A 25,005-nucleotide genomic window follows, 5' to 3' on the forward strand; every position below is an offset into this window, starting at 1 on the left:
TTTAAGCAGCAGAGGATTAAGGTTTTCACCGCTTCGTTCTGACAGGCGCGGTGGTCCAGTCAGCAGCTTCTCCTCCAGCCGTTCAGGTCGCCGCAACCTCAATCTGGATGGCGCCTCCGTCGACATGTCAGATGATGACGCAGACAGCCGCGCCGGCGACTTCAATGAGACACAAACCTCCAGCGTCGAGTAACCACAGCGACTCCCTCATTCCTTGCTCTTCCCCTCCCCTCACCTCCCACCTCATCCACCTGTGACCTGCGCTCAGTTTTCCCCTTAAGATCCTCAACGTCACCATTGTCTTTATTCATTTCAAACCACAGACTGGACAGAAGACTGGAGTGATGAGCACGTCTCTGCCCTTTTTATATCAGTTAACACTGCAGGGAAAATCTACCGCCCTCCGCTGAAGTTAAGCCTCCAGTCTTGGAGAATCACAGGGGCAAATGGACAATTCTGCCCCTTTCCTCTGGCAAGCTGCTAGTTCTGGCTCATCTCTCAGCCACGTATCATCTCCGCACCATGAAGTAACATACACACCCTTCCCCACCTCCTCCTGTTAGGCGTGAAGTTATCTGCTCAGCTTGTTGAGAAAGTACGTATAGGTGCAAAGTGCTTTTTATACATATGAAACTCTGCGTGTGTGATGTAGGCGGAGGCTGTGAGGTGTACACACATCAAATATGTAACGTATGTGAATGCACTCCATAATGGAAATGCAGGACTACAAGGAAACGTATTTCGCTCTAGTGTTGTTGTCAGTGTTCTACTCACTAGTTGTGTAAAAGCCGTCTCATACTCGACACACTCCCTCCTGTCCTCTCAAAATGGCAAAGCCCAAAACCGAGGTCACCGTGGCCTTTGGACGGCTGCTTTCGTTGCATGAGTCTCCCTCTGATGGACTGTTTGTTGTTCAGCTTGTACACAGCAGCACTACAGGAAAGAATAAGATCTCAAAACATGCAACAGAACAACATGGACTCTCAATTTAAAATGTATTACTGTGAAAACCAAGGTATTTTATTTTCTCTGTTCCTCTATCTCAACATTTAGTGAAGGAATGTGTAGCTGGGTTTTAACTAGGAAGCTCCCAACCTGTTTTGTATTGTTGACTATAGGGAACCTGACTGGATTTTGTAATATACTGTCCACTACTGTGGACTGGTGTGAGCTGCAAATGATGCACAGAACTGCACAGGATAATGTTTTAAATGGAAACCAAGTGACACTAAGTGGTTAAAGCTTAGATAAAATATGGTAGTTTGATTAGAAACGGCAACGGATCGAAAACTTCATTTCAGTGTTTGTGCCGAGCCCAGTTTGTATTATCATCCTTATTTGAGTCACAGAGTCAAAGCATCAGTTTTTCTGAAAAATAATTACCTGTCGATCTAACTGCTGTTCTGAGGACATTGACAAAAAACAAACAAAAAAAAAAAATAATAATTTTAAACTTTGAAGCTGTGATGGATGAGAAGTCCTCAAAGTTCTCAATCTGAACATAATATGTAACATATAATTCAAATTATTTTTAACCCATTTGTAAGTTACAACTCTAGTTCCTAAATGGAGACAAGATAAAACTAAATTTAAGTCATTTTTAGTTATTTGTCCATAATCGTGTTAAAATTCTTTGTTTTACATTTTCATACAAATTTACATTTTTATGTTTTTATTGTGTCATACAAGCTTGGAGATATTAAATTTCTGGCTACCTCGTTAGGAAATCAGGAAAATGGGAACAAAACTGTCAAAACTGAAAATCTCTTGCTGTTGAGTCAAAAGTGAGTATTTTATTATTTTAGAAACACCTTTGCAACAGCAAAAAACATTTTTCAGAGATCGCTCTGTATGAATTTTCCAGAAAAACTTTTTGCAGTAGCTCTGTGACACGACTGTAATAGTGACACATGACGATGATGAAAAAACTAGGGCTGGTTTGTGCCATGATTTTACGAGTTGAAGCCTAATTCTTCACACTACATACAGACCTGATCAAGCACTTAGTATTCACAGGTTGTCTGAAAAATTTTTTTTTTAGCCCAAGTCCTTTAACAGCATTTTTACCAAGGTGAAATCAGGCTCTAGCTGAAGTACAACAGCCACCTCAACAGTTAAACCTCTACAGAGCTGCAAGCCGGGGTTATCCATCCATCAACTGTACTTTTAGTTTTTTCCTTCATTGTGGATATGCACATTAGGATGGTTGTCTACAGTAGACTACTTTGCCCTGCTTTTCAAATGTTAACAGTATGTTTCTTTAAAAGTGCCTTAGACACTAGATAAGAACATAAGTGGGCAAAGATTTAATTACAGATGTGAAACAGGAAAAAAAAAACCTAATGAGATGAAACCGGTACACCAAGGAGATATTCAACACTTTTTTTTCTTTTATATTATTGCTGTGCTTCATATCATATCTGCTCTTTACCTCCATGTTCATAATAAACCGTTTGGGTCAAAATCAGTATTCCAATATGATTAACCACATGAGAAGCGGAGTCCTTGGCAGCTGCATTTCTCAAAAATTATGTTTGTACGAGGACTTTTCCACCTGTGAGGGCTCACAGGCGGATGTTTAGTCCTGGATTTACTTTTGGGAAATAATGCACTGCACAGGATTTTATTTGGTTGGAAGCTTTATCATCCACAAGTAGTTAATGCATTTTTATTTTATTATTGTAATCCAGCTGGCTGTTGACAACCAGGCATTCAACTGCAAATACTCCATCGTATTATTTCTTGTATACCTGTATTTCTAGACTGTAATTTTTTTCGTTTTGTTCGTTTTTGTAAAAGAAAAATAAAGCATATTCATTGTAGCTGTCTTGCTGCTTTTCTTTGCCATGGAGCCGGTTTCAGAAAGAAGTTTCAACAAACTTGAGTTTGAACTGCTCTGGCTTGACAAACTGAGTCATCAAACTTAGTTTTTCTGTTTCTGAACAGAAAACATCACACTTTTTTGACCACCTTGAAATTAAATCTTGTGCATGTGCAAGAAATCAATAGCTAATGCCAAAACAGTCATGCTCTGACCTAAGCAACTCTGTCAAGGGACCTCTTGTTATCATTTAATAGTATCAGCACCTTACCATGTACACCAATGGCCTGCAGGAGCTGTGGTCCATCCTCCATATTCTTCATAGCTGGTGCTCAACTCCGCTCGAGCCTCCACTCATTACGGGGGAACTGCTGTTGTCTCCTGTGCTTGTGGTTTTCATTCTTGACCACCTGAGAAAGCAGGAAGGGGTGGGGTTCAACACCAAACATTTAATTTCATGCACTGTGGTCTGATTGGTCGTGGAATCTGGGCAGAGTTTAACATGAATTAAGATTATAGGGTAGCCTTCAGTGCCACATGGAAGAGGTACAGAAGGCTTGCTGACTAAAGGTGTTATGCTATTTTTGTTACAATTAAATTACATGTTTAGACATAGGGAAATATAGAGGTCAATATAGGTTATTTTATTATCTAAGATTTTTAACTGTCTTGTCTCAGATTAGCTAGATGGGTTGCTTGCCCTTGATAGGATAGTGGAATTAGCTCCTAGACATAGCTTGCTGGAGAAGTAGCGAACTGGATCTTTATTTCAGGAATTATTTCTTTAACTCATTACATTGTTTCACACAGCAGACTAAAGCTTGACTAAAGTAGTTATTCATACCAACAGAAGAGGAAATTGACTTTTCTGGCTAACCTTGTGAATCCTAGTAACTTGTTCGCTAATAGCTAGCACCCCCAGCTGGGTAATGTGTGAAGTCAGTTCAAACTCTAGCATTGTGACAATATATTGCCAAATATGGACTGCTGCCCAACTCAAAACTTGTATTTTAACTATGACAAATGATCGTAATAAATATTGGGGATGCACGTATGTTTCGCCTGATACGAACTGACAATTACTTATGGCTGATACAACATGAAAACCCTGTTTATACATGAAGGTAACAAAGGCTACAGTGAGCAAAGATGGATTATTTAATCTTCCATGATGATGCTGCCGGTAATTCTAAAGCACTGAAGCAGTGATTGATGTTGTTTATAATTATCTTAATAATTCCTGTGACAAGACCATAACCAGCAGAGAACTGAACAGCATTGTCCAAAAACCACAAAGAACACAAATGAGCCACTCTGGAAGACCCGTTCCTTCATCACAATAAACATGAAACAAAAATGGCGCCAGGTGAGAACAAAGTCTCCTTCAGACACTTGAGCTGCTTTTCCCTTGTGTACTCTGATCCACGGGTGTTTCATTTCCCTCTGCCCATGCAGTCCAGCCAAAGAATGAAACACATACAAACGAAGTGTGAGCATGGGTCCCGAGAGCCTGCTGGTGTCAAAGGGAAAAAAGTGAATGTTGCTTAATCACAACACCAATTTTCAGCACTTAGAGATGTGTGGGGGGGGGGAGTAAGTCTGGAAGAGTCATCATGAAAACCACCTCTTTTGTTTAATTTCGTAATTGACACACAAAAATAATCTACAAAAGACCAAATTAAGTAACCAGTTAACCACAAAATGTCATTTTTATCCTCCCCCATCCCCAAAGAAAGCACAATTTATGTCACCCACAGCTCCAAGTCACATGACTTCACAATGACATCCTGAACAACCACACGTTGACACTCATGGGTTTACATTTTGGGGAAATGTCACAATATCACTCTCTCACACACACACACACACAGACCAGCAGCACCCCATCTAATACAAGTGAGCTACACAACAATCTTTGGCGCCATTCTCAGTGCAGCCGGTCAGCCAAACACACACGGAGGAGGGTGGGGAACTAGTCAGGGGAGGACAGCCAGAGACTCAGGAAGAACGGTTTTGTTAACAGAGGTATTCAGCAGAGGGAAGGTTTTTCTAAAGGTGTGTTCAGACAGACTGCCAAAGGGAATTTTTTTTTTTTTTTTTTTAACCTTGTGTCATTTTTCACCCAAACAGCCAATGTATGAACTGTACGGACGTATATCTCACTACTCTCACTTTTCTTCTCGTCTCTGTACGTTTATGAAGTAGATTTGTAGAACAGAAAAACAACAACAACAACAAAAACACCTCTTATTCCAACTTGGGAGCATTCATGCATCATTCCAAGATGGTTTTCTCCACTGCTACCCTTGTAGCAACACCAGACAAACAGCTTAAATTAGCTTATTTTGTTAAGTGGTATATTCATATTGGTTCATTACCAAGTGAAAGTTAAACAGTGTATCATGACTTTGATTAGCTGAATAGATTGCATTTGGAGATGTCATCGGTGTCAGAACTTCCTGACATCCCCGACTTCAGTGAGAGCAAACTTCCATCTAACTGCATCTTTTTAGTGATTTCAAGGACTTCTAAAATTCACTCTGCGTTCTGTCTGAACACAAACTGGGAAAAAAAGGGAGTCTCAGGTGACATAATAACATCTACAAACATTCACAACTCCAGAAATGCACTGACGAGTTGAGTAGAGGTTGAAAGCCAAGCGACGACTTGCACTTTTGCATTGAGCGTTTTACAGTCCTGCATAGATCTTTTTGATACTTTTTTTCAATAGAAACTAAGGCGTTGTGTTATATTAAATTGGTTCGAGTCAATAAGCAGAGAAAGTAAATAAAAATATTAACTAATCAAAAACAAAAAATAAACAGTTCAAGTAGGCTACAATCTTGACGTTTCCCCCCTCTCTCACAGGCGGCTCCTCTCCAGAGGTGGAGCCCAAAACTTTTTCAATTCAAGTCTTTTTTCCAGAAAAGGTCCAGTGTGATTAAACAGCACCAAAAACACACTGAGCAAGAGAGGGGCATCAAACTTACACTCGCTCATTATTGTTAAAAGGGGAAACAAGTCCTTATCCACTCATACAGGATAATCTGGAGAGAAATTAACAGTATATTGTGTTTCTTGTTATGTACACACACACATTCAAATCAAACTCGGCACACACACGCACACACACACACTCTTTCTCCCACATGCACACCAACATGTTTTTGTCCCTGTGTAAATTACAAATAATTTATCGATATTAATTTAAGCTACTACTTAACAGTCATTTGTGGGAGCAGAGGTGACCAACAATAAAATTTCTACGGACACGACGATTCCCACATCTGAGACAAAAGACAGAAAAATAAAAATTCGTTACTCAGTCTGTTTTTCTTTTTTTTTTCCTTTTTGTACTGCGAGAACAAAGAGTCCTGTTATTCCACATAAGCATAAATACAAATTATATTACGTAGCGTACTACTACTCTCACCTGTACCACCACCTCGCTCACACTCATTCCACAGTGATCAAGGTCGGTCATATGTAAACATGTTGACAAAAATAAAAATAAGTTCAACAAAAAATAAGTCTTCTCATCATTCACGCCGTCTTGTTCTCGTACCCGGTTCATTAGAAAATACAGTTAAATTAATTCATCATTGCCACTCATAGTGAGGATAAACGGATTCTCCTTTAGGTCCATGTTAAAAGAGGCAGTGGAGCCCCGCCCCCCTCATGATCACATCACTGTGTCAGTCAATCAAGGTGAGGATTCCTATTGGTGGATGTGTCCAGGAGGATGTGATGTCACCTTGCTGTTTATTGGTCAGTGGGATTTCCTCTTCATGTCTCCACCCTGGCTTTGGTTCGCATCTGAGTGGGGAGAAGAGAGAGATTTTTAACAACTTTAACATCTGGATGAGCGAAAATCACTCGTCCACTCATCCAACATCTTTAACACTTTACATTGAAAGGCTTTTCTAATGTATTTTTATTGTTTATTAATCACTTATCATTATGACTCTAATCCTCATAGTTCCTTTCTGTAAATTTTGTCTCATGTCCACTTAATGTCACAGTCATTATTTTGCAGCAACTAGCGATTATTTTCGATATTGATTGACCTGCTGACTGTGTCCATTAGACAACAGTGTAAAATTCCCCACCACCACAACCTACAACGCAAGCTGACTATTTACTATAATAAGCCTAATAAGAAATGCTAGAGAAAATGTCGGAAGTGATCAGTTAGTGTCTCTCCATTGCGGTTTTACCACCAGAGCACACTGACAAGTTTATTTACTTAAATTTCACACATCCTTAGCAAATGACCTTGTTTGTTTTATGTGTTTGCTTAAAAAGTGGTTGATATATTTTCAATCCTCAAATATTGATATTGCCCTCAAAAATCCAGTATTTCTCAGGTTAACCAACATTAACCTCACACCTGCTTCTTTGTTTTAGGTGTTCAGTCTTGTTAAACAGCCGTCAGCGTATCAACTACGATTGAGATTTTAATAACCTGCTGCATAATCTAGAAGACCAAAACCATTTTACGTGACCATGAAGTCAGCGAGCCAGCAGCAAACTACAAGCCACCCGACATGCCTGCGGGTTAACAGGGCAGTTATTTGCTGGAGCAGGTGGGCATTAATGTCTGTATGCAGGTTTAAGACCTGATGTGGAACTTTTTACATGAAGAGAGGATAAAAACATTTACTTTGCTCAGACAGACAAAATGTGCCCAAACGTTCTCAGCAATTATATATTCAGTGCAGAGTTTTATGTTCATGAAACTGTGAGCTGGTGCAACAGGCTGCCGGTTCACAAACAGGGTGAGTGATGTTTGAGTGCGTTGAGTGGTTTAGATGTTCAAATGGTTCTTTGACCCGAATGCCCTGAATAATCCAGGTGAGACCGGATTGTGAGCTGCAAGTGTGCGTTTGCAGCTATAAATACAAACAACAAATAAGGTTACATACTTTTATAAACCACATAATCCCAAGATATCAGCATTCACAATGTTTTTTTTATAATTCTGTCAACTCATACACTGCAGTTTCATGCACTGCAGTTGATTGGACTGCTGCTCCGATATCAAAGAACCATCTGCACAAATGAATCTTCGCTGTGTTTTCTGGAAACACCTGGAAAAAAAACCACTGACTTCAACAGCCTGACAACAAGCGTCTACGGTGCTACAGTTACAGAGGACAAACCAGAAGCATGCCAAACACCAAATATACTGAAGCAAGCAAAAAGTTACAGAGCAAACAGCACCGCAGCTGAGCAAAGGACAACAGGTCGACTTGACACAGACAGATGGAGAGAGAGGAGGAGGAATGCAGATTACCTGAAAAAGCAAGCTGCAAGTGAGGAGGTAGGGCAGCCTGCGACCCTGACTGGAGACTCTTATACAGATCTGAGGAGAGATGGAGGGAAGATGAGAGGGAAGAAGGCAACAACAGCAACAATAAAGGGGAATATGGAAAAGATGACGTGGAGTTGGGGGTGGGTGGGTGTCACGTTAAAATGGAAGACCAGCAACAAAAGAGAGGAGAGGATCAACGTGAAGTGACAGCGAGGCACAAGAGTACAAAGGGTTGAGATGACAGATGTACAATAAAAATGGAGAGAACAAAAAAGGGAGAATAAAAAAAGACAAGGTGAGAGGGTCACAGCGAGAGATGTGGAGCACAGCAGACACAGTCGAGGTACTGCTGGTACACCTCAATGTCAGCAAACACAAAAACATACAGGACAAATGAACGTAAAGAGGCTGGAATAAAAATAAACACCATCAATACGTAAAGAGATCCAATTTTTGCTTACTTCTGAGATCCATCCTGCTTTATGTACTTTATAAACTCACTTCCCTTCTGAGAGTAAATCTGCTTCACATAGGGCTCAATGATTTGAGAAAAATATCAAGATGTCTGCATTCGTATCACTATTTTAATTGTCGTGAACTGCATTCACAGTTGTGTCATTTGATTTAAGATTGGTGTTAGCTCAACTTTCCAAATCTCACTTTTTCAGCTGTAGATTAGAGTAGTATTAGAGAGATAGAGTGTTAATTTCATTGACAAATACTTTTCCAAATCCAAACTGGATTTTGTCTCTGGCAATCATTTTCATCTTGTTTTTATTTGTTGAGGAAAAAGTCATTGATTTCGTCATAGTTTTTGTCCTCATACATTAGCTTTTATTTAGTTAGCGCCTCAGGTTTGTCTGGAAAACCTCTGTCTGTTGTCTTTGTCTGTTGCTTGTGATTTGTCAAAGAGTCAGACGCAATTGCTTCTCCCCGAAAAATTTTGCCATAAGCTTTCAAAACTTGTGTTGTGTGTCCACTCACCCATTAGGTCGCTCTGTGCTAGAGGGTATCCTGAGTTGGAGCTGGGGGCTGAGCCAATGCCAGCAGTCCCTGGAGCTCCAGGGGGGCTGAAATTGAGCAACGGGGGGAACTGGAAGGGCAGTGAGACGGGCACCAGGCCTCCCAACATCCCAAAGCCCAGGGGGAGAGCGGAGGGACTGCCCAGGAGGGAAGAGCCTGCTGTTGATACCTGTGAAAAGGGAGATCAACGTTTGTTTTTTCCATCTACACAGAACTGTAACTCCACTGTCCAAGAATGGAACACATGCTTTTGTCCAACACAGTTTCTGTTTTCAACAAACCAACCTGTGAGAGGTGTGACGTTGTGGAGGATGTAGCCAAAGTTCCTGAAGCCCCCCAACCGTTTCCTGCCTTTGAGCTCTGGTTAGTGCCGCCCACCATCCTCTGCCTCTGTCCGTGATTGGCTGAGATTGAAGGTGCAGAAGACGGGGGAGTCTTGTCTGGGTGACTGCAGACAGCTCCCTTGTTGTTAGTGGAGTTGTTGATGATGCTACTGTTGCTCGTGGCGGACTGAGTTTTCTGGCCTCCTGTGAAGCTGCAGCTACCCTGCGTCTGCTTTACCTGCCCGCCACTCGATACACTGAAGGGCTGCCGAAATGTTTTCGGGGAGTACTGGTGTTGTTGCTGTTGGCTGGCGATGATTTGATGGGGGAGCGGGTGTGAGGGTGAGGATGACGGGGAGGGGGAGGAGGAGGGCGGTGGGGTGGGCGCAGGAGGCCGAGGAGTGAGCTTGATGATGGGAGAGGAGTTGCTGCTGTGGGAGGACTTGGTGAGGGTGGCCTGCATGGGTGTGATGAAGTTGGGCTGGTGGTGATGTGTGTGGGATTTACCTTGAGAGGAGTGTGAAGTTTGGGAGGTGGGAGATGGTGAGGAGGCCACCGGGGAGGGCGGGCAGAAGGACTGCAGGCTAGGGTGGGTGGTCGAGGTGGAGCGGGCCTGTGAGGAGGGGGAGGAAGAAGGTGTGACGTTGCTGCTCACGGCGCTGCTGTTGCTGCTGATGCCGCCAGCTTTGGCACTGCTCTTGGTGAGTCCTTGAGGGGCTCCCATAGTTCCCAGCATCCCCACTGGGCTAGCAAAACTCTTCTGATGGGGGGGCAGCAGAGGGGAAGCCGTGGGAGGAGGCCGCTGTTTCGGAGGTGACGGGGAAGGATGTGGGTGCATCTTGCCACTCCCGCCCATCATGGAGCTTGGCCTGTGATTGGGTGATGCCATGGTAACAAGTCTCTGAGTCTGGGTTTGGCCCATGGTGCCAGATCCTTTGATGGAACCATAGGGACCATTTGCAGTCCTGGAGGCCAGCGACAGGCCTGCTTGCACACGGACCATGGAGGCGACAACGGGAGACGAGGAAGAGGAGGTAGGAGAAGAGGTTGGTAGCGTTGTTGTCGTCAGGTTCTGAGTAGACGCTGCTGCCAGCTGAGCAGCCTCCACCTTAGGCAGGGAATGCTGCTGCTGCGTCGTGGATACTGAGGCAGAAAGCTGAGAGGCTGAGGGGTAGTGAGGAGTGACGGGGGGAGGAGAGGAGGTGGGCATTTGCAAGGGTGGGGGCGACAAGGGACTGTCTGAGGGGCCTAGGCCCTTAGAGGCATTGCTGAGGAGGGCCAAAGCGTGGGAGATGGAGTCCAGAGAGGGAGCAGTCAGATCCTCATCCAGAGAGTCCGACAGACAGATGGGCTCCGAGGGCTCCGAGGAGACGGCCTGGCGGCTGGAGGTCAGAGCGGATGTGGAGGTGGGCACAGATGGGGTGGAGGTCAAAGTGAGAGGTGGTTTGTGGATCCAAAGACCCTCCTAAAGAAGAGAAGACACATGGTCCTTTATTTCCATTCCCTCCTGTTGATACAAACTCAGGACTTTACCATATGATTTGTTGAAGGAAGTTTCACCTCGCTCAGCTGTGTTTCTTTTTACCTAACCTTCATTTGTTCAGATGGGACATTATATAAATACCAGCTTTAATGAAAATAGTTATAAAGATTAAAACAAGCATCCGGCGTAGAAATACTAAAACGTTACCCCTGAAACATTAAATAATGTGGATCCATTCCCATACTATTAAATGACATGAATGTGCAATCACAAGAAGCCACCTAATGTGATAATAGCAGCCAAGAAAACATTACAAGGCAGCAAGCACAGTCCATTGTATTGCTGCTTCATGACATAATACTGTTTTGTAGATGAATTGGATTATCAATGTTTAAAATTGTACTGTAAAAATACATCAACTGGATATTTTAGATATTACAGATATTATAAAGCAGAAGACCTGAGCTGTCACTCACCTTGGCTTTGGCCTTGGGCCCAGGCACCATTCTCCTCTTGATGCTGTACGGGGACAAAAAAAAATACCAGAAACTATTAATTTTGCATTCAAAACAAACGTCAGAAGAAGGCCCTGAGTAGTTACTGAGGAAACATGAGCTATGTGAGCTAAAGTAAATACTCACAGGTTTCCAGTGAGATGACTGTGAACGGAAAGACTCTCCTTCAACAAAATCCTGAGCAGAGATAATACACAGCATTGAGAAAAACACAAAACACAGTTAATGCCAGAGGCAACGAGTTGGAGGAACACCACTGTTGTGGATGTCATCAGCACCAGTGAAAAAAGTTTGGCTGTTAATGAGCAATAAAAGCATATGCAGACCTGCTGACTGACCCACACAAAATGGAAATTTAAAGTTGGAAATTTGAAATATTTGTTTACTACTGCCACAGGAGCTGCCATGTCCATACAGAAATCACTTTCAGGCTGGATTAAAAAAAAAATATATATATATAATACCCCACCTCCCAACTTCAAACTCCAGGCTGTTTTGTTTCTCCACACCGAGAGGAGCTAATTACAGTTTCTACAATATAAATTACAACCACCCACACCGCATATGATAACAACATGCTGCAGCAGAGAAGTTGGGAGAGTTGAGTTTTACTAGGAAATAACTGTGTCCATGCCAATACAACTTTCTAACTTTCACACATGAGATCTAAAACATCTTTAATCCAATGCTATTCCAACACTGTTGGTTGTTAATATCTCATTGTGCTGCATGGATAATGTGTGCAAAATGTGGTTGATAACAGCATTACTCATTCACACTCTGCTGCTCTACACTGCAAAGCTGAGTGTACTGAACTGTGGTCACTGTACTGACACATCAGTGTTTTTCTACACTGACTTTGTCATCTTTCTGCCCTCTTATTCTCTTATGTCTGTGTATTTTTAACCTGTGTCTACACTTATGTTTGAGATTATCTTGGTCTGCAGTTGAAAATTAACAATGTGGCTTGAAGTGACAACAAAAATTTGATAAATGCGCATCATTCATTTTCGTAAAGAAAATGAAAATGGAGCTCAAGAACCTCAGCTTTTAAATAAAATAATAATAATAATATTGATAATTAGTGTTATACTTTAGTGAGATTTTCTTCTTGAACATCCTATTAGAGTTACCTCTGATAAGGAGCTCCTCTCACCAATGTTATCATGCTCTTGGAACCTGTTTTTCCCAGTAATTCAAGTAACACTTTGATTACGAGTCTTTGTAATATGCAGCTGCTGTACGGTAGATTAATACATGCTGATAAAATAAAACCCACTCACAAAGAAGAAGCTACAAACGGTTTACAAATTATTAACAAAAAAACTGACCAACTGACTGAACTAACGCTAATCTGAAAAGTTATGACATAAACAGAACCAAATTTTGGCATCTCATACACACACACACACACACCTTTACTGTTTCTAACATACTTCTAGTTTTAAGGAAACTCCATTGTTCTCATCCTGGAGAATTTTCATAAATTGTTACCATGAAGGAATTTTCACAATGGCTGTTATATTTGAAGGGTAAGCAACAAAACAGAACAAAAATACACACGCACACACACACACAGAGAGGGAAAGAAACACAAAGCCACATTTCCACAGCAGGAACTCTCCTCAGGGACTAAGTTTTTGGTAGAAATCAGTGTATTTCCACAGCTGAGACCAGGGTCTAAATTGGGGGATGAGGATTATTTTATCAGCTCCTAAAATCTCCTGCTCGGGTGAGGCAGCACTTTCCAAAAGTACAGGAACTTTGGGGTTGGGCTTGCAGCGATGAACATTTCCAACTGGTTGGATACTTGCAGCATTTTATTTCAGCTACCATTTTTAAAAATCTGACTAAACTAGTTTGTTTTCAGTCATTGTGTTTTGACGTATCAGCACAGAGTTATAGAAGAAAGCATACGACTGACCGGTGCTCATCATTGTTGTATAGTCGCACATAAAAATGAAACCTAGAAATAACTACTGCTTGTCATACGTCAGCGGATTAATTTGCCTAAACTTTGTGGGTCTTGCAGTTCCTCGAAAAGTAGCTTCTAGACTGAAAGTTGTGGATGGTTTGGGTGGAAACACAGCCATAGACACACACACACACACACACACACACACACGCACACACACACGCGCATACCTGGCCTGCATCCAGCCCTTGGGCCACAGTGGTTTGACCTCATTCTCTAAGAAGGCCTTGAGGTAGTCCTCCACAGACAGAGAGCACTGATTCTCCATCTCATAGCAGCTGAGCTTCACTCGCACCAAGCTGCACAGCAGGTTCCTGCACAAACACAAATATTCAATTCAGTACAAATCATTCAATATTTAAATCTAAATTAGGCTGTAGGTATTGAGCACACAATGACTGAGGAGGCTGTCATTCTTCAGTGAGTCAGCAGTAATAATGACTGGAAGTAAACCCTTTTCCTAAAAATATGGAAGGTGTTATGAAAATAAATGATCAGTGAGAAGAAGCCGCAAGTCAGTCTGGAGCTTTTTCTCATCTCAGTAGGAAATGGTTCTTCACTAATTGCTTCTGCCTTCATGCATGAATAAAACTCAGGGCTTTTCAGAGCAACTCCTCAAGCTATGTCACTTGGGTGAGCATCAGTTGGGTCTAAAGACCACAAGTTTGAAAATAAAGAAAAATCTGGGGGTATGGAAAAAAAGAAGCGAGGTTTATCAGACCTTCATATCTCGCTCCTCATCTCTGCTTGAAGCTTGAAGCTACAGTCGTGGCTTGCAGTATGATACACCTGAATCTCTGACCAAACTCTCAGCAGGGAGTTGCACTGTGGGTTACATAGGCCCAGGCTTTGTCAAAGACGACTAAAGCACGGAGTGGAGTACTCGTTAAAAGGTCTGCTTTGGGGACTCTACTGCATGTTTTAAGCCAAAATCACATGGGATCAATGTTCATACACGATGAAGTGAAGAGTGTTCATCTAACCTAACAGCTGAGGAATATCAGTCACTTGGTTTCCCATCAACATTTGCCTAATATTCTCTGAACAATGTTTGTGTAACCTTTATTTCCAAGATTAGACACAAATGGTGGAGAGCAACCGACAAGTGAAAATAAAAAGGCGGCAGGGTATGAGAAAACTGATGTCAGACCTGCAGCACCCCAAACACACAACACACCATCAAGCCAGCTATTCCAGCAGGACAGTCCTGGTTTATTACCTGAGCTTGTCATCCCAGACAAACTTCTTCCGCGGGCCCATCACCCTTTTCCCAGGCTTTTCCTCATCTTCCTCCTCTGAGCCGTTCTTCTCGCCCTCTTCTGACTGTTGTCTGCAGGACACACAGTCAGCAATATGTAAACTCACTTGCACACATTTTCAAGCGGACTGTAATTAGAGGCTGGTCAGTTTTGGTTGAACTTCATAAAACAACCATAAAAATCAGACCCGATGAAAGTCAGTGGCAGAAGACAAGAAGAATTGGGGCAAAAGGTTTTAGGACACCTGCTTAGTTTGTCATCTCTTTTCCAAAAAGAAAGAAAAAAAAACCAAAAGAATTTACTTACTTTGCAGCCTTGGCCATGCAGTCCATGTTGTACCTGGCTATCTGCTCTGGCATCACACTACACACCGCCAGCTTCAGCTTCAACAGTGGCGTCCGCAGTCGATCGTCCTGCGAGAGAGAGAAGAGAGGTGGGCGCATTAAAGACAGAGAAAGGCAGAGGTGGAGAAGGAAAAACAGGTATGAAAAGGTAGGGAAGAAAGGAATTGAAGTCAGGAAAAATGGATGCATAGCATCAATGTGAGAAAAGAAAGAAAAGGAAAAGAGGGTAGAAAGAAACAGACAAAGAAAAGGAAAGAGGACAGGGTGGAAAAAAGTAGCAGCAGGGGTAGCGAGATAGAGAGAACGGGGCAGCATGTTGATGTATTTTATCAACAATGCCACTTTAATGGTCCATGAGAAAAGACATTTTGTGGCGGACCTCTTTGCACTGATCAGTCCACACATTAACAACTGAAGCAATGAACATGGCTGGGGATTAAAAGCTGAATGACACAACACACACATTGTGGAAGAACTGGAGAATGAGATTCTGGGTTAGACAACAGAAGCAGAACAAAAGCAGCTCAAACATTCAAATGTATGTGCAAATCAGAAAAGACTTGCATGGATATTATCTTGTTTTCACAATTTATGTCATAAAAAAGCCACAAGGGCCCATAAAACTCACTGCTGTGATGCAATAAAAATAAAAACACCAATAGGAAGTAGTTAAACGAGTACACACACAAGAAATCTAAAATGCCCAAAACGAAGACGTAAAGAAGATTGAGATAGATTTGACGTTGTATTCAGAGTCATTACAATTTTGCTCAATGCACTAACCAGCTCACTTCTGATTTATCTACTCAGTTATCTTATATATACAACAATCTGGAGACAGCACTTACAACGGCTCATTCTCCATCCTTTTTAGCTCAAGCAATGACATTTATTTCTATTTATCCCTTTATTCCTTTTCTCTGTATGACATGAGATTGTCTGGCATTTTTTTAATTTTCTGACACCTACAATCCAACTGCAAACCCACTTCACAAAGCAATCAGCCAGGTGTGCAGAGGTGAGAAAATATGCATCTTCTAAACTTCTCTCTCACTCCTTTTCCATTTACACAGCCACTTATTCCTCACTTTTGTGTACAATCAAGTGCGAAACCATGAAGAACTGTGAACCCCTCATGATCGAACAGTCCGTTCTCATCATTTGTGTCACCCCTGTCTAAGACACCAGCTATAAAACACTTATTGTCAGCTGTGGTTGGATGACACTTGATACAAACCAGTTATCTGAAGCATCCTAAACTCTGACGTTCAGTTATTGTTGTGACTGCATTTCAAATGGTCAGTGGGCGTTTTGAACTGAGAACAGCCAGGATTCACAGTCAGTCAGTCACTGTTGCCATTTCACAGAGTACGTGTGCAAAATCTGTCTTAATGACCACAAAGCAACCAAGATGGTTACAGTGGGAAAAATGTCTTTGAATCAGATTCTAGATGGGATTTAAATTGAGAGATTTCCTCACTTTCTCCACGGATAAGCCTCACCCACCTGGATGTTAAGACTGAGCTTCTTCAGGCGTTTAAGGAGGGCTTCTTTGTTGCACGGCACAAATGCCTCCATGTGCGAGTAGATGTCTGAGCGCACCTCAGGAGGCTGTTCCTGGACCTGCAGCTCAATACTGAGAGGAGGAAGAAAAACATGACAAGTGTGAAATGCACAAAGGAAAACAAAAAAACAAATACAGTTGAGGGACAGTTATGACACTGGACACAAAAAGAGAGAAAAAGACAGTGAGACACAGAGAGACAGAATAAAAGAGATGGAGGAATAAAAAGGGCAGGGTGCACAGAATGACAGCAGGTGAATGTAAACTTGAAGAAATAAAAGAAGCGAATGGAAATGAGAAGCATGACGATGAGAAAAGTAACACATCTGAAAACAGCAGGAGAGACAGGGAGGGAAATCTGCTGAAAATGAATGAGACAGAGTGAGAAGAAGGACGAGAGTGAGCCGAGATCTGGCTGACAGTGATTTAAAAGCTGTTCTACTCACTCCAGAAGAATGTTATTCATGTCCAAGGTGAAAAATTTCTTCCTGCCCTCTTGATCAAACTGCCGCGAGGCCTGCAGGAGAAAAGGTTGAGTCAGCACACCAGCGCTAGTCCATACAGTACAAATGCTGTACACACAGATATCTGTGATGCAGTGCCTCCAAGGACTGACAGAAACACATTTCCTCACTCCTCAACTTGCCTGATAATGACCTTCACCTATGATCCAAATTTAACCACACTTGTATGGATGCTTTTAGCTGAATCACTTTGCTAAAGCCATCAACTGAACTTCGACACAGACTAAGCACACGGAGTCTGGTGCATTTTGTTTTCACTGTTAAACTACATAACCTTATGAAAGCAGATGTGTTATTTATGCGTGAATTCAAATGTTACACTGCTGTTAAATCCACCTGCAGACCACAGAAACTGCCAAGGATCTTCTGTTCTGCGTAAGCATTTTTATGCAACATCCTGTCGTAACCACAGCTGACAACTCGCGTGCATCACTTTCTGATCAATCAGAAAGTGTAAATTAATTACAACTGCATATACTGTGCTTGTGTCCTGCTCCATACTTTGTCAAACAGACAGCAACTATCCTCTAACAACAGCTCCAGGTCAAGCAGAAAAAGTGACACTTCCTTCCTTCCTTTTCTTGAATTCAAGAAAATACCTTTATGACTTATATAATAAGATATCTTTGGAAGCACCAAAACAATCCAACGCTTCCTTTATTTATTTCTCTGCTTCACTCCTTCTAACTCTTCGCCTCTGTATCCTTCACTTGCATCATCCCGCTCTCTGTCTCATTTGACATTTTTACTAACATCTAGAAAAACATTTCCCTGCTACAGATCGACTCTGCAGCTCCCAGAAAGAGCAGAAGAGCAACAAGAAAATGAGAACTTCTTCAAAAGGCTGTGATGCCAACCCTGCTGTTTTAGTTACATAAAACCCCCTCAGGGTCCAGCTTGCAGCCATGGCTCTCCAATACTTAAAAAAAAAAAAAGACTGTTGTTGCTGAACTAAAGAATAACAACAAATACAATATTTGTGCCATTTTCTGAGCTGACTAGCATTTGTAAAAGAGGTTTTGCAGGTAATTGCAGCCACCCACAGACAGGCGACAGCTGACTCACCGCCCGTAGGTCCTCGATGCGTTTAATGAGAGGAGCAGGAAGTCCATCAGGTAGCGGAGGCGGAGAAAACAGTCCACTGGAAGACCCCAGGCCTCGCCCTTGACCACCACCTCCTCCTGCTGCTGCTTTATGAGCCGGAACACCAACTCCCAGGATGCCGTTCTCCCTGGCAGCCACCATTGCGTGCTGCTGGTCAGTGTCCAGCAAGCTGAAGTCCAGGTCACCTAGGAGATCCTGCAGTTCCTTCTCATTGGCCGAGCCCAGCAGTGACATCACAGCGGGATCTGAGGTGAGGTCTGCCAGTGAGAAGTCACTGCTGGCTGTGTGGCCCTGTGGGTCGGTGGAGTTGGAACCTAACAGGTGGTTCGTTGAGTTGGCGGAGTGGGGTTTATTGGCCTGACCTCCTGCCAGCCCAGGATGAGGCGTGCTGGGGTTCCTTTTCTTCATATCCTCCTTCTCACGGGTGAAGCGGCGAAGCATGGCCGCCAGGTACAGCGAGTCCTTCATCAGCTTCTTCCTCTTCTTTTTCTCTGGCCGGTGGAGGTTGAGAGTCGCCACTCTGTTGGAGGGAAACACAGCAATGGCTTGTTTTTAGCAAAACGCCGGCAATGCACACCATGACCACGACTTCACACCATCTCAGACGATCTGTTCTGTACCATCAAATAATGATCAGATGGATAAAATGTTCACTGGCGCAGAATCCATCCTGGTTTATATCCGAACAATCAAAAAAATGGCCATACTCCACAACAAGGACACAGGACAGGAGTGTGCATGTAAACATACTCAAGGTGTTGATATTATTGATATTTTTGGGAGATCTGTTTGGTTTTGCCATAGATAAGTAGTGAGTGACACATGCTCCCACCAGTCATCTTCAGCTGACAAAAAAGCAATGCCTCTAATCTATGATTAGTTTTTCCACAATGATCCAACAAGTATGATAATTTGAGTGTTGTTTTTCCTGCCACAGCAGCTACGTTAGTGTCATCCATGCTCGCTGCCATTTTTCAGTCACAATTTAGAGCTTTTGAATTTAGAGCAGAAATGAGCAAAAACATTAGACCTATTTGAACTGCTGAACAAGTCTGTGACTGTGACATACACCTGGATAAAGCAACAAAGGCAATTTCAGTCACACTGACAGAAATAAGTAGACGAAGGTAAAAAGCGCAACACGAAAAGCAAATTGAACTCGCGGAACAAATAAGAGACATTTTCACCGCCAAACTGAGGCATCGGCACACGCTGACAAAGACGACTCAGAAATGTTGGGAGGGCCTGGAACAGAGGGGATTCTGGAGGATGAACCTGCAGTCTGCTCTGAAGGATCTGACACACACATGCCCATATATAACATCATCTATTTCATAATGGCACAGCGGCAATAGCTGCTGCTATTTTTGGAAGTTGTTTTCAGAATAGCGGCATTAGTATTCGGCCTATCTGAGCATAGATAATGGAGTGTTTTCTCGAAGGTGGCTGGCTTGTCACAGCAACTAAGAGCAAGTCACAGTCAGCATCCCTGCCTCATGATAGATGTATGAGGGGATCCGCACAAAAGCACACCAGTATAATGTCACACAGGGTGGTGGTGCAATATTAGCGAGGTAAAGTGGACAAATGCGTCATCACACACTCACAGTGGCCGTCAGATCCACGGGCATCCTAAAGGTCAACTTTTCACGTACAGGAGAAAAACTTGCCCATTTATAAAACTGTGTATGTGTGTTTTTGACATTTTAAAGTGACATTTTTCCAATAGCTCAGCTTAATGGTAATGAGTCATTTGATGAAGTGAGAGGTTTTCTTTAAAAGGTCCATTTTAAAAGAGGCAGGAAGGTGCCTGCTGCCGGGTGAGAAAGCAGGAGTTTTAGCTTCCTCAGCTACTACCATTTACGAAGCTTCTTCACTGGCACAAACTCAAACTCAAAACCTTTTTTTACATTAACATAGTTTTAATAGTTTTAATACACTGCCAAGATTCTCACCCTTGTTTAGGTACTCTGTTCTTCTTTGGGTTCTTCTCTTCCAGATTGTTCACTTCCTTCTTCTTCCTCTTCTTAATCACCTGCTCCTTGTTGTCATTCGGCTTCTGAAACAAAAGGAGACATGCCACTTAAATCAAACAAGCAGATGATGGCAGTGCACAGCAGCAATCAATCAATTCAGTCTGAGGAACACACACACAGCGCCCCGTGTGTGCACATGTAGGTCCTTCAGAGATTTCTCTTGATGTGGAGAAAGACAGCATCGACATCCCATCTTACCGAAACCAATAAACACCAAGCTCCTGTTGGGACTACGTTCATATGCCTCATCAGGACTGCTGACACCCTGCTGCATCATGTGTTGCACTAACCACGAGTCAAACGAAATTTTAGCAACCACATTACTTATCTAAATGAAAACATGTCACAGCTCTCCTCTGGCAAACTGTGCTTTATTTACTAAGGAGTAAGACATGGGTTTGGCAACGAAGCTCACACTTTTCAAAGTTAGAAATAGAACCATATAATTTCTAAGACGCACTACATTTCCTTCACCACTATTTGTCCACAGTGTCAAAGGTGTTGTTTTGTTTCACTGAACTTGGCCTGCAGATGAGGAGTTTCTTTTTTATTTGCGTACTGCAGTAAAATAAGACTGAGGCTAAGATATGTTATTGGATGTGTGAGGCTGCACTTAGGCACAGCTGTGTTTTAGGAGTACAGGAGTGTATGTAAACAATTTTGTGCCAATACAATAGTTGACATATTTCAGTCTGAACCACAGGAACACCCATGAAATTAACACCCCTAAAACATACACACACACACACACACACACACATATAAACGCTATATATTGTTTTATGTATATCATGGATACTTGAACCTTTAAACCTGTGTGTGTGTGTGTTGAAGTCGCCTCACCTTGTCGCCCTCTCCCTCCGAGTCCGAAGCTGCTCTGAACTGCAGCATGCCTGTGTTGATGTAAAATCCCCCCAGCTTTGTGGTCAAAGACGCAGGTACCAGCTCATCATACTGAGAAAAGTAAGAATAGAAAACGGTTTGTGATATAACATCCCAGGAACGTAGAGAGCAATAAATCCTCTTACAGAACAAAAGTGGATGTCATCTCTGGATTTCCAAACACACTGAGTAACTGAAAATGATATTTTTACAAAGCAGCCCATGCTCTACTGTTGGTCAGTGAAAATGGATGACTTGTGTGCCAAAATAAATATATCACTAAAAAGAATCACAGTCCCTCCAGGCCACAGATGAAACATTTTTTCCATCACAAAGCACATTAAAACAGAAAAAAAAGGGGTCAAACAGGTGCTGACAATTTGTGGGAGCAGAGAGAACAAAACACAACAGCACAATTAATAATAATTATAAGCTGTTACAGACAGAGAGTGATACTGAATACTGAGCAACACACACTGTCGAACAAAAACACATCCCTGCGTGGACACAAGGGGCACAAACATATACATGAGTCATGAGGATTTTAGAGCGTAGTCTCAGGCTGGTTGTAAGAAGGACAAGCGTCTATCTTTAGAAACACCACTGAATGTTCTATATTGAAACATAAAGCCAAGAAGTAAATATTTAACCACAGAGGAATAATGTCAGCAATACAAGAGAAAAGCGGTTTAAGAATGTGACAAGGCGGCGACGTGAGGAAACTCTGCGATGGATAACAACTTTGTTCAATATGGCAATGAGATATGACTTAGGATAAACAAATACTGAAGTGCCCATCTCTTCTCTCCTTCCTTCGTCATCTGTCTAGCTAACCTTGCAGGGGCCACAAATTAATCTGAGGGTAGCTGACGGCCAACTGGGGTTTCATCTGACTGTTCAAAGGATGTAAATGCAAGACTCATGTATGCAGGGCTCAATCTGATCGGTCTGATGTTCACATGCAGAGTGTGAATGTCCAGCACGTGTAATTTTTTCTTTGTCATTGTGTTTAGGCAGTGTTGTCCAATGTATTTCCTGCCCATGTTCATATCACTATGAAAATAAGACTGATCATTCAGCACTAATGACGAGGATTGCAAATGAACCAGCAGATAATAAGGAACAAAAGAGAACAATATGCAGTGTTATTATAGACACTAAAAGGGAGACATCGGACTAAATTAAAGTGACACTCCAGAAACAGAGACACATCAGTGAACAAAAAAAAAAAATAACCTTGCTGTTAATAAAGTGAGGGGTACTCACAGCTTCTGAGTTGTCAATAAAAGGGTCTGTCTCATCATAGCCAAAGCCAATATCAATCAGATCTTGCATTCTGTCCTTCCTCTTCCTCTTCCCTGTGTTCCCCTGAAAAATTAAATCAAAGGAACAAGGTACACCATTTTGATTTTGGATCATATTTTCTCTAACCTTAATCTTAAAATGGCCTCTTTCTGGACCGACTAGTCGATTTTTCAGCTGGAAAATGTCCCACTCAGTTCATCACAGGTCTTGAATAACAAAACAATAAAATGGATCTTGATTTCAAAATATGTGTATTGTTTGCATTAATGTAAAAGACAATAAAAATGACGCACTGAAAACCACTGAAACGTTCAAATCTCAAATATTAATATTGGCTTCAAAGATCCCTTTTCAGTGAAAAAAAAATAAAATTGGTGACTCAAAATATCTTTAAACATATGTATAACCATCCATTTATTCAAATACATAAGTAATAACTCACATATTTATTTTCAAACTTTTTGGCCAGGGCCTCAACCTGGAGCCGCTCTCGCTCGTCATCATTGAAGGGGTCGTCAGGATTGTGGGCTGATGTCACACTCTGAGGTTTATTCTTTGCCTGGAACAAATAATTCAAATGTAATATTAAAGATTATTAATGAGAATGATGAGATGTCAACAGTAGGATTACACACAGAAACACAACTTGCTTCAGTACGGTATCTTGTCTCTGCATCCATTTTCAAACATGGAAGGAGTGAAAAGAAAAAACAATGTCCAATTGGTAAAATATCACTGCATAAATCACATGCTGCAAGCAAACTTAAAATAACTGAATAAAAAGAAAAAACACACAACGACGACATAAACAATAAAATATAAAACATATAACAAACATTGTGCAGGAGTGAACACGTTTAGATTCAAATTTAAGAAACAATTAATCATCATGTGGTTTGCAAACTTTTTTCCTCGATTTCCCAGTCATGTAAATCAGCATTAAAATAAAAAACGGGCTCATCCGAAACTTCCCAGAATCAAAATGTCTCTGATCTCTCGGCTCTGACATTTGCCTCGCTCTCGTGCTACATCCTGGTACTTCCATCAGCAATGCTCTCTCATCTATCTATCACCCGCAGCCAGAGGGCCAAACTGCATGTGGCATTTCCAAGTGCTGTAATGGCTGTGCGACTGGGCTGTTGCTGGGCAAGTCTGAGTGAAAAGGACACAGGTAGCAGCACAAGATAAGCTTTATCTTCACATGTGCAACAAGAGGAGGTCCGTCGCTGAAAACGCTACAATCTGTTAGAGCGCAGCTGAAGTTGGAAAAGCACGCAGAGTGGACCTGCTGGCTGCGTGGCCAAAAGCAGGGGGGAAAAAACCCCACTGCTGCTGTCTTTTGTGTTGAGTCGGACTAATGGTCAGTTTCAACCACGCTAGTCCACCAAAGGACAAGGTGCACTCCCCCCACCCTTTACTTAGCAATGACAAGTCCACACAAACACTTCCAAGAGCAATAAAAATGAACTCCAGTCTCAGTCTCACTCGGCCTGGAAATGTTAGTTAAACTGGGAGATCCTACCTGGAGGTTTTGGATGAGTTCGCCGTAATTAAACTCGACGGAGGAGCGGTCGTCAGGCTCGGATAGAGACAGGTTGAACCGCACCGTCGCCCTCTTCTCGGCTCCAGCCCTGTCCCTGTCGCCGGTTTTGGCGAGACGATCGTTGTTGGCAGCACCTCCTGCCCCGGTCGCTGCCTCGACCTCCTCGGCTCTACCGAAGTTAAAGTCGGCCTCATCATCCAGCCGGCGTTTCCTAGACTCCGCGGCTGCTCCAGGAGCGAAGGCCGAGAGGGTGACAAATTGCACTTTTCTCGGTTCGGCCATTTGGATGAGCTGCCTGCCTGTCTGAACCTCGCTCCGGACAGACAGCGACAGCGAGGAGAAGAGCTACTTCGCGAAACTACTTCAAATTGGTGGATTGAAGACGGTTTCGCGAAGCTCCGACCGCTGCTCAGTGCCTAGACGGATGCCAGGGCCTCCTCCGCACCATACGAATTGAACTCCAGGGGATGCGACAGTCGGGGAAAACTTGTTTTTTCGGCAGCTACTTGCATCCTCAATTTGCTATGGGACCGACACATTCACAGGAGCCATCTTGGGTTTCGGGAGTAAATAAAATATCAGAAGAGAGGGGTCGCTGCGCCTGCGCGTACGCACAAAACGGAAGCACGGTGACACGAGGGGGGGTCATCACGTCCAATCACCGCGTGCCCCGATCCTACACCCGCCTCTGTCACAACAGGCGATAATAACAACAGTATCAGTACTATTATGACCTTTATAAAGTGTGTGCGTGAAGGACAGGTTGTGGGATACAGAGACCACATGTTGGGTCTGTACATCGACTAAAAGCCTCATCTCGTTTTATAGAACCGACTGCTTTCATTCGATGCCTGTCTTTGTGTGTATTCAGGAAAATGCTGAATTGTGCATTTTTCCTACAATGGCACCAGCACACACTCAAACATCAAATCCTGAACGGAAGAAAACAAGTCAAATGATTGGCTGTCTCAGTTAACCACCCAACACAGC

General features: G+C 42.6%; 2 protein-coding genes across 9 annotated transcripts in view; one reads left to right on the plus strand and one right to left on the minus strand.

The window, feature by feature from the left end:
• Positions 1-2,822, plus strand: part of LOC124069895 (myosin-10) — a 56,230-nt gene extending 53,408 nt beyond the window's left edge. For all 4 annotated transcript variants that reach the window (XM_046409398.1, XM_046409411.1, XM_046409406.1 and 1 more), the window contains one exon: positions 46-2,822. In XM_046409398.1, the coding sequence (XP_046265354.1) occupies positions 46-193 (148 nt within the window). In that variant the 3' untranslated portion in view covers positions 194-2,822. The remainder of the gene's footprint in view (positions 1-45) is intronic.
• Positions 800-24,601, minus strand: LOC124069922 (ubinuclein-2-like). Of its 5 annotated transcripts, XR_006845124.1 has the most exons (19): positions 23,995-24,600; positions 22,915-23,031; positions 22,434-22,535; positions 21,129-21,239; positions 20,205-20,308; positions 18,211-18,769; positions 17,068-17,138; positions 16,564-16,693; positions 15,020-15,126; positions 14,674-14,784; positions 13,625-13,768; positions 11,606-11,656; positions 11,441-11,483; positions 9,444-10,946; positions 9,120-9,327; positions 8,118-8,186; positions 6,576-6,637; positions 3,093-3,231; positions 800-933 (listed from the first exon to the last, which is right to left on the minus strand). XR_006845124.1 is itself a non-coding variant. In XM_046409446.1 (17 exons), exons 1-17 carry the CDS (start codon positions 24,295-24,297, stop codon positions 6,591-6,593), a joined length of 3,780 nt encoding a protein of 1,259 aa, XP_046265402.1. In that variant the 5' UTR covers positions 24,298-24,600; the 3' UTR covers positions 4,435-6,590. The 5 variants fall into 5 exon arrangements, 3 of the variants coding, with proteins under 3 accessions (XP_046265402.1, XP_046265430.1, XP_046265417.1); XR_006845125.1 differs by lacking the exon at positions 8,118-8,186; XM_046409446.1 differs by lacking the exons at positions 800-933; positions 3,093-3,231 and having other exon boundaries at positions 4,435-6,637.
• Positions 24,602-25,005: the final 404 nt, after the last annotated feature.

Source organism: Scatophagus argus, chromosome 2, assembly GCF_020382885.2.
Source record: "Scatophagus argus isolate fScaArg1 chromosome 2, fScaArg1.pri, whole genome shotgun sequence".
Taxonomy (NCBI): domain Eukaryota; kingdom Metazoa; phylum Chordata; class Actinopteri; family Scatophagidae; genus Scatophagus; species Scatophagus argus.

Bases quoted from the DNA above. Each gene is read 5' to 3' on its own strand.
- LOC124069922 (XM_046409446.1), bottom strand. From the start codon at position 24,297: ATGGCCGAACCGAGAAAAGTGCAATTTGTCACCCTCTCGGCCTTCGCT. The intron at 18,770-20,204 runs GTGAGAATCTTG...TCCCTCCAACAG, and splicing joins AACAGAGTACCTAAACAAGG to AGTGGCGACTCTCAACCTCC. The intron at 9,328-9,443 runs GTTGGTTTGTTG...CCCTTTTCACAG, and splicing joins CAACGTCACACCTCTCACAG to GTATCAACAGCAGGCTCTTC.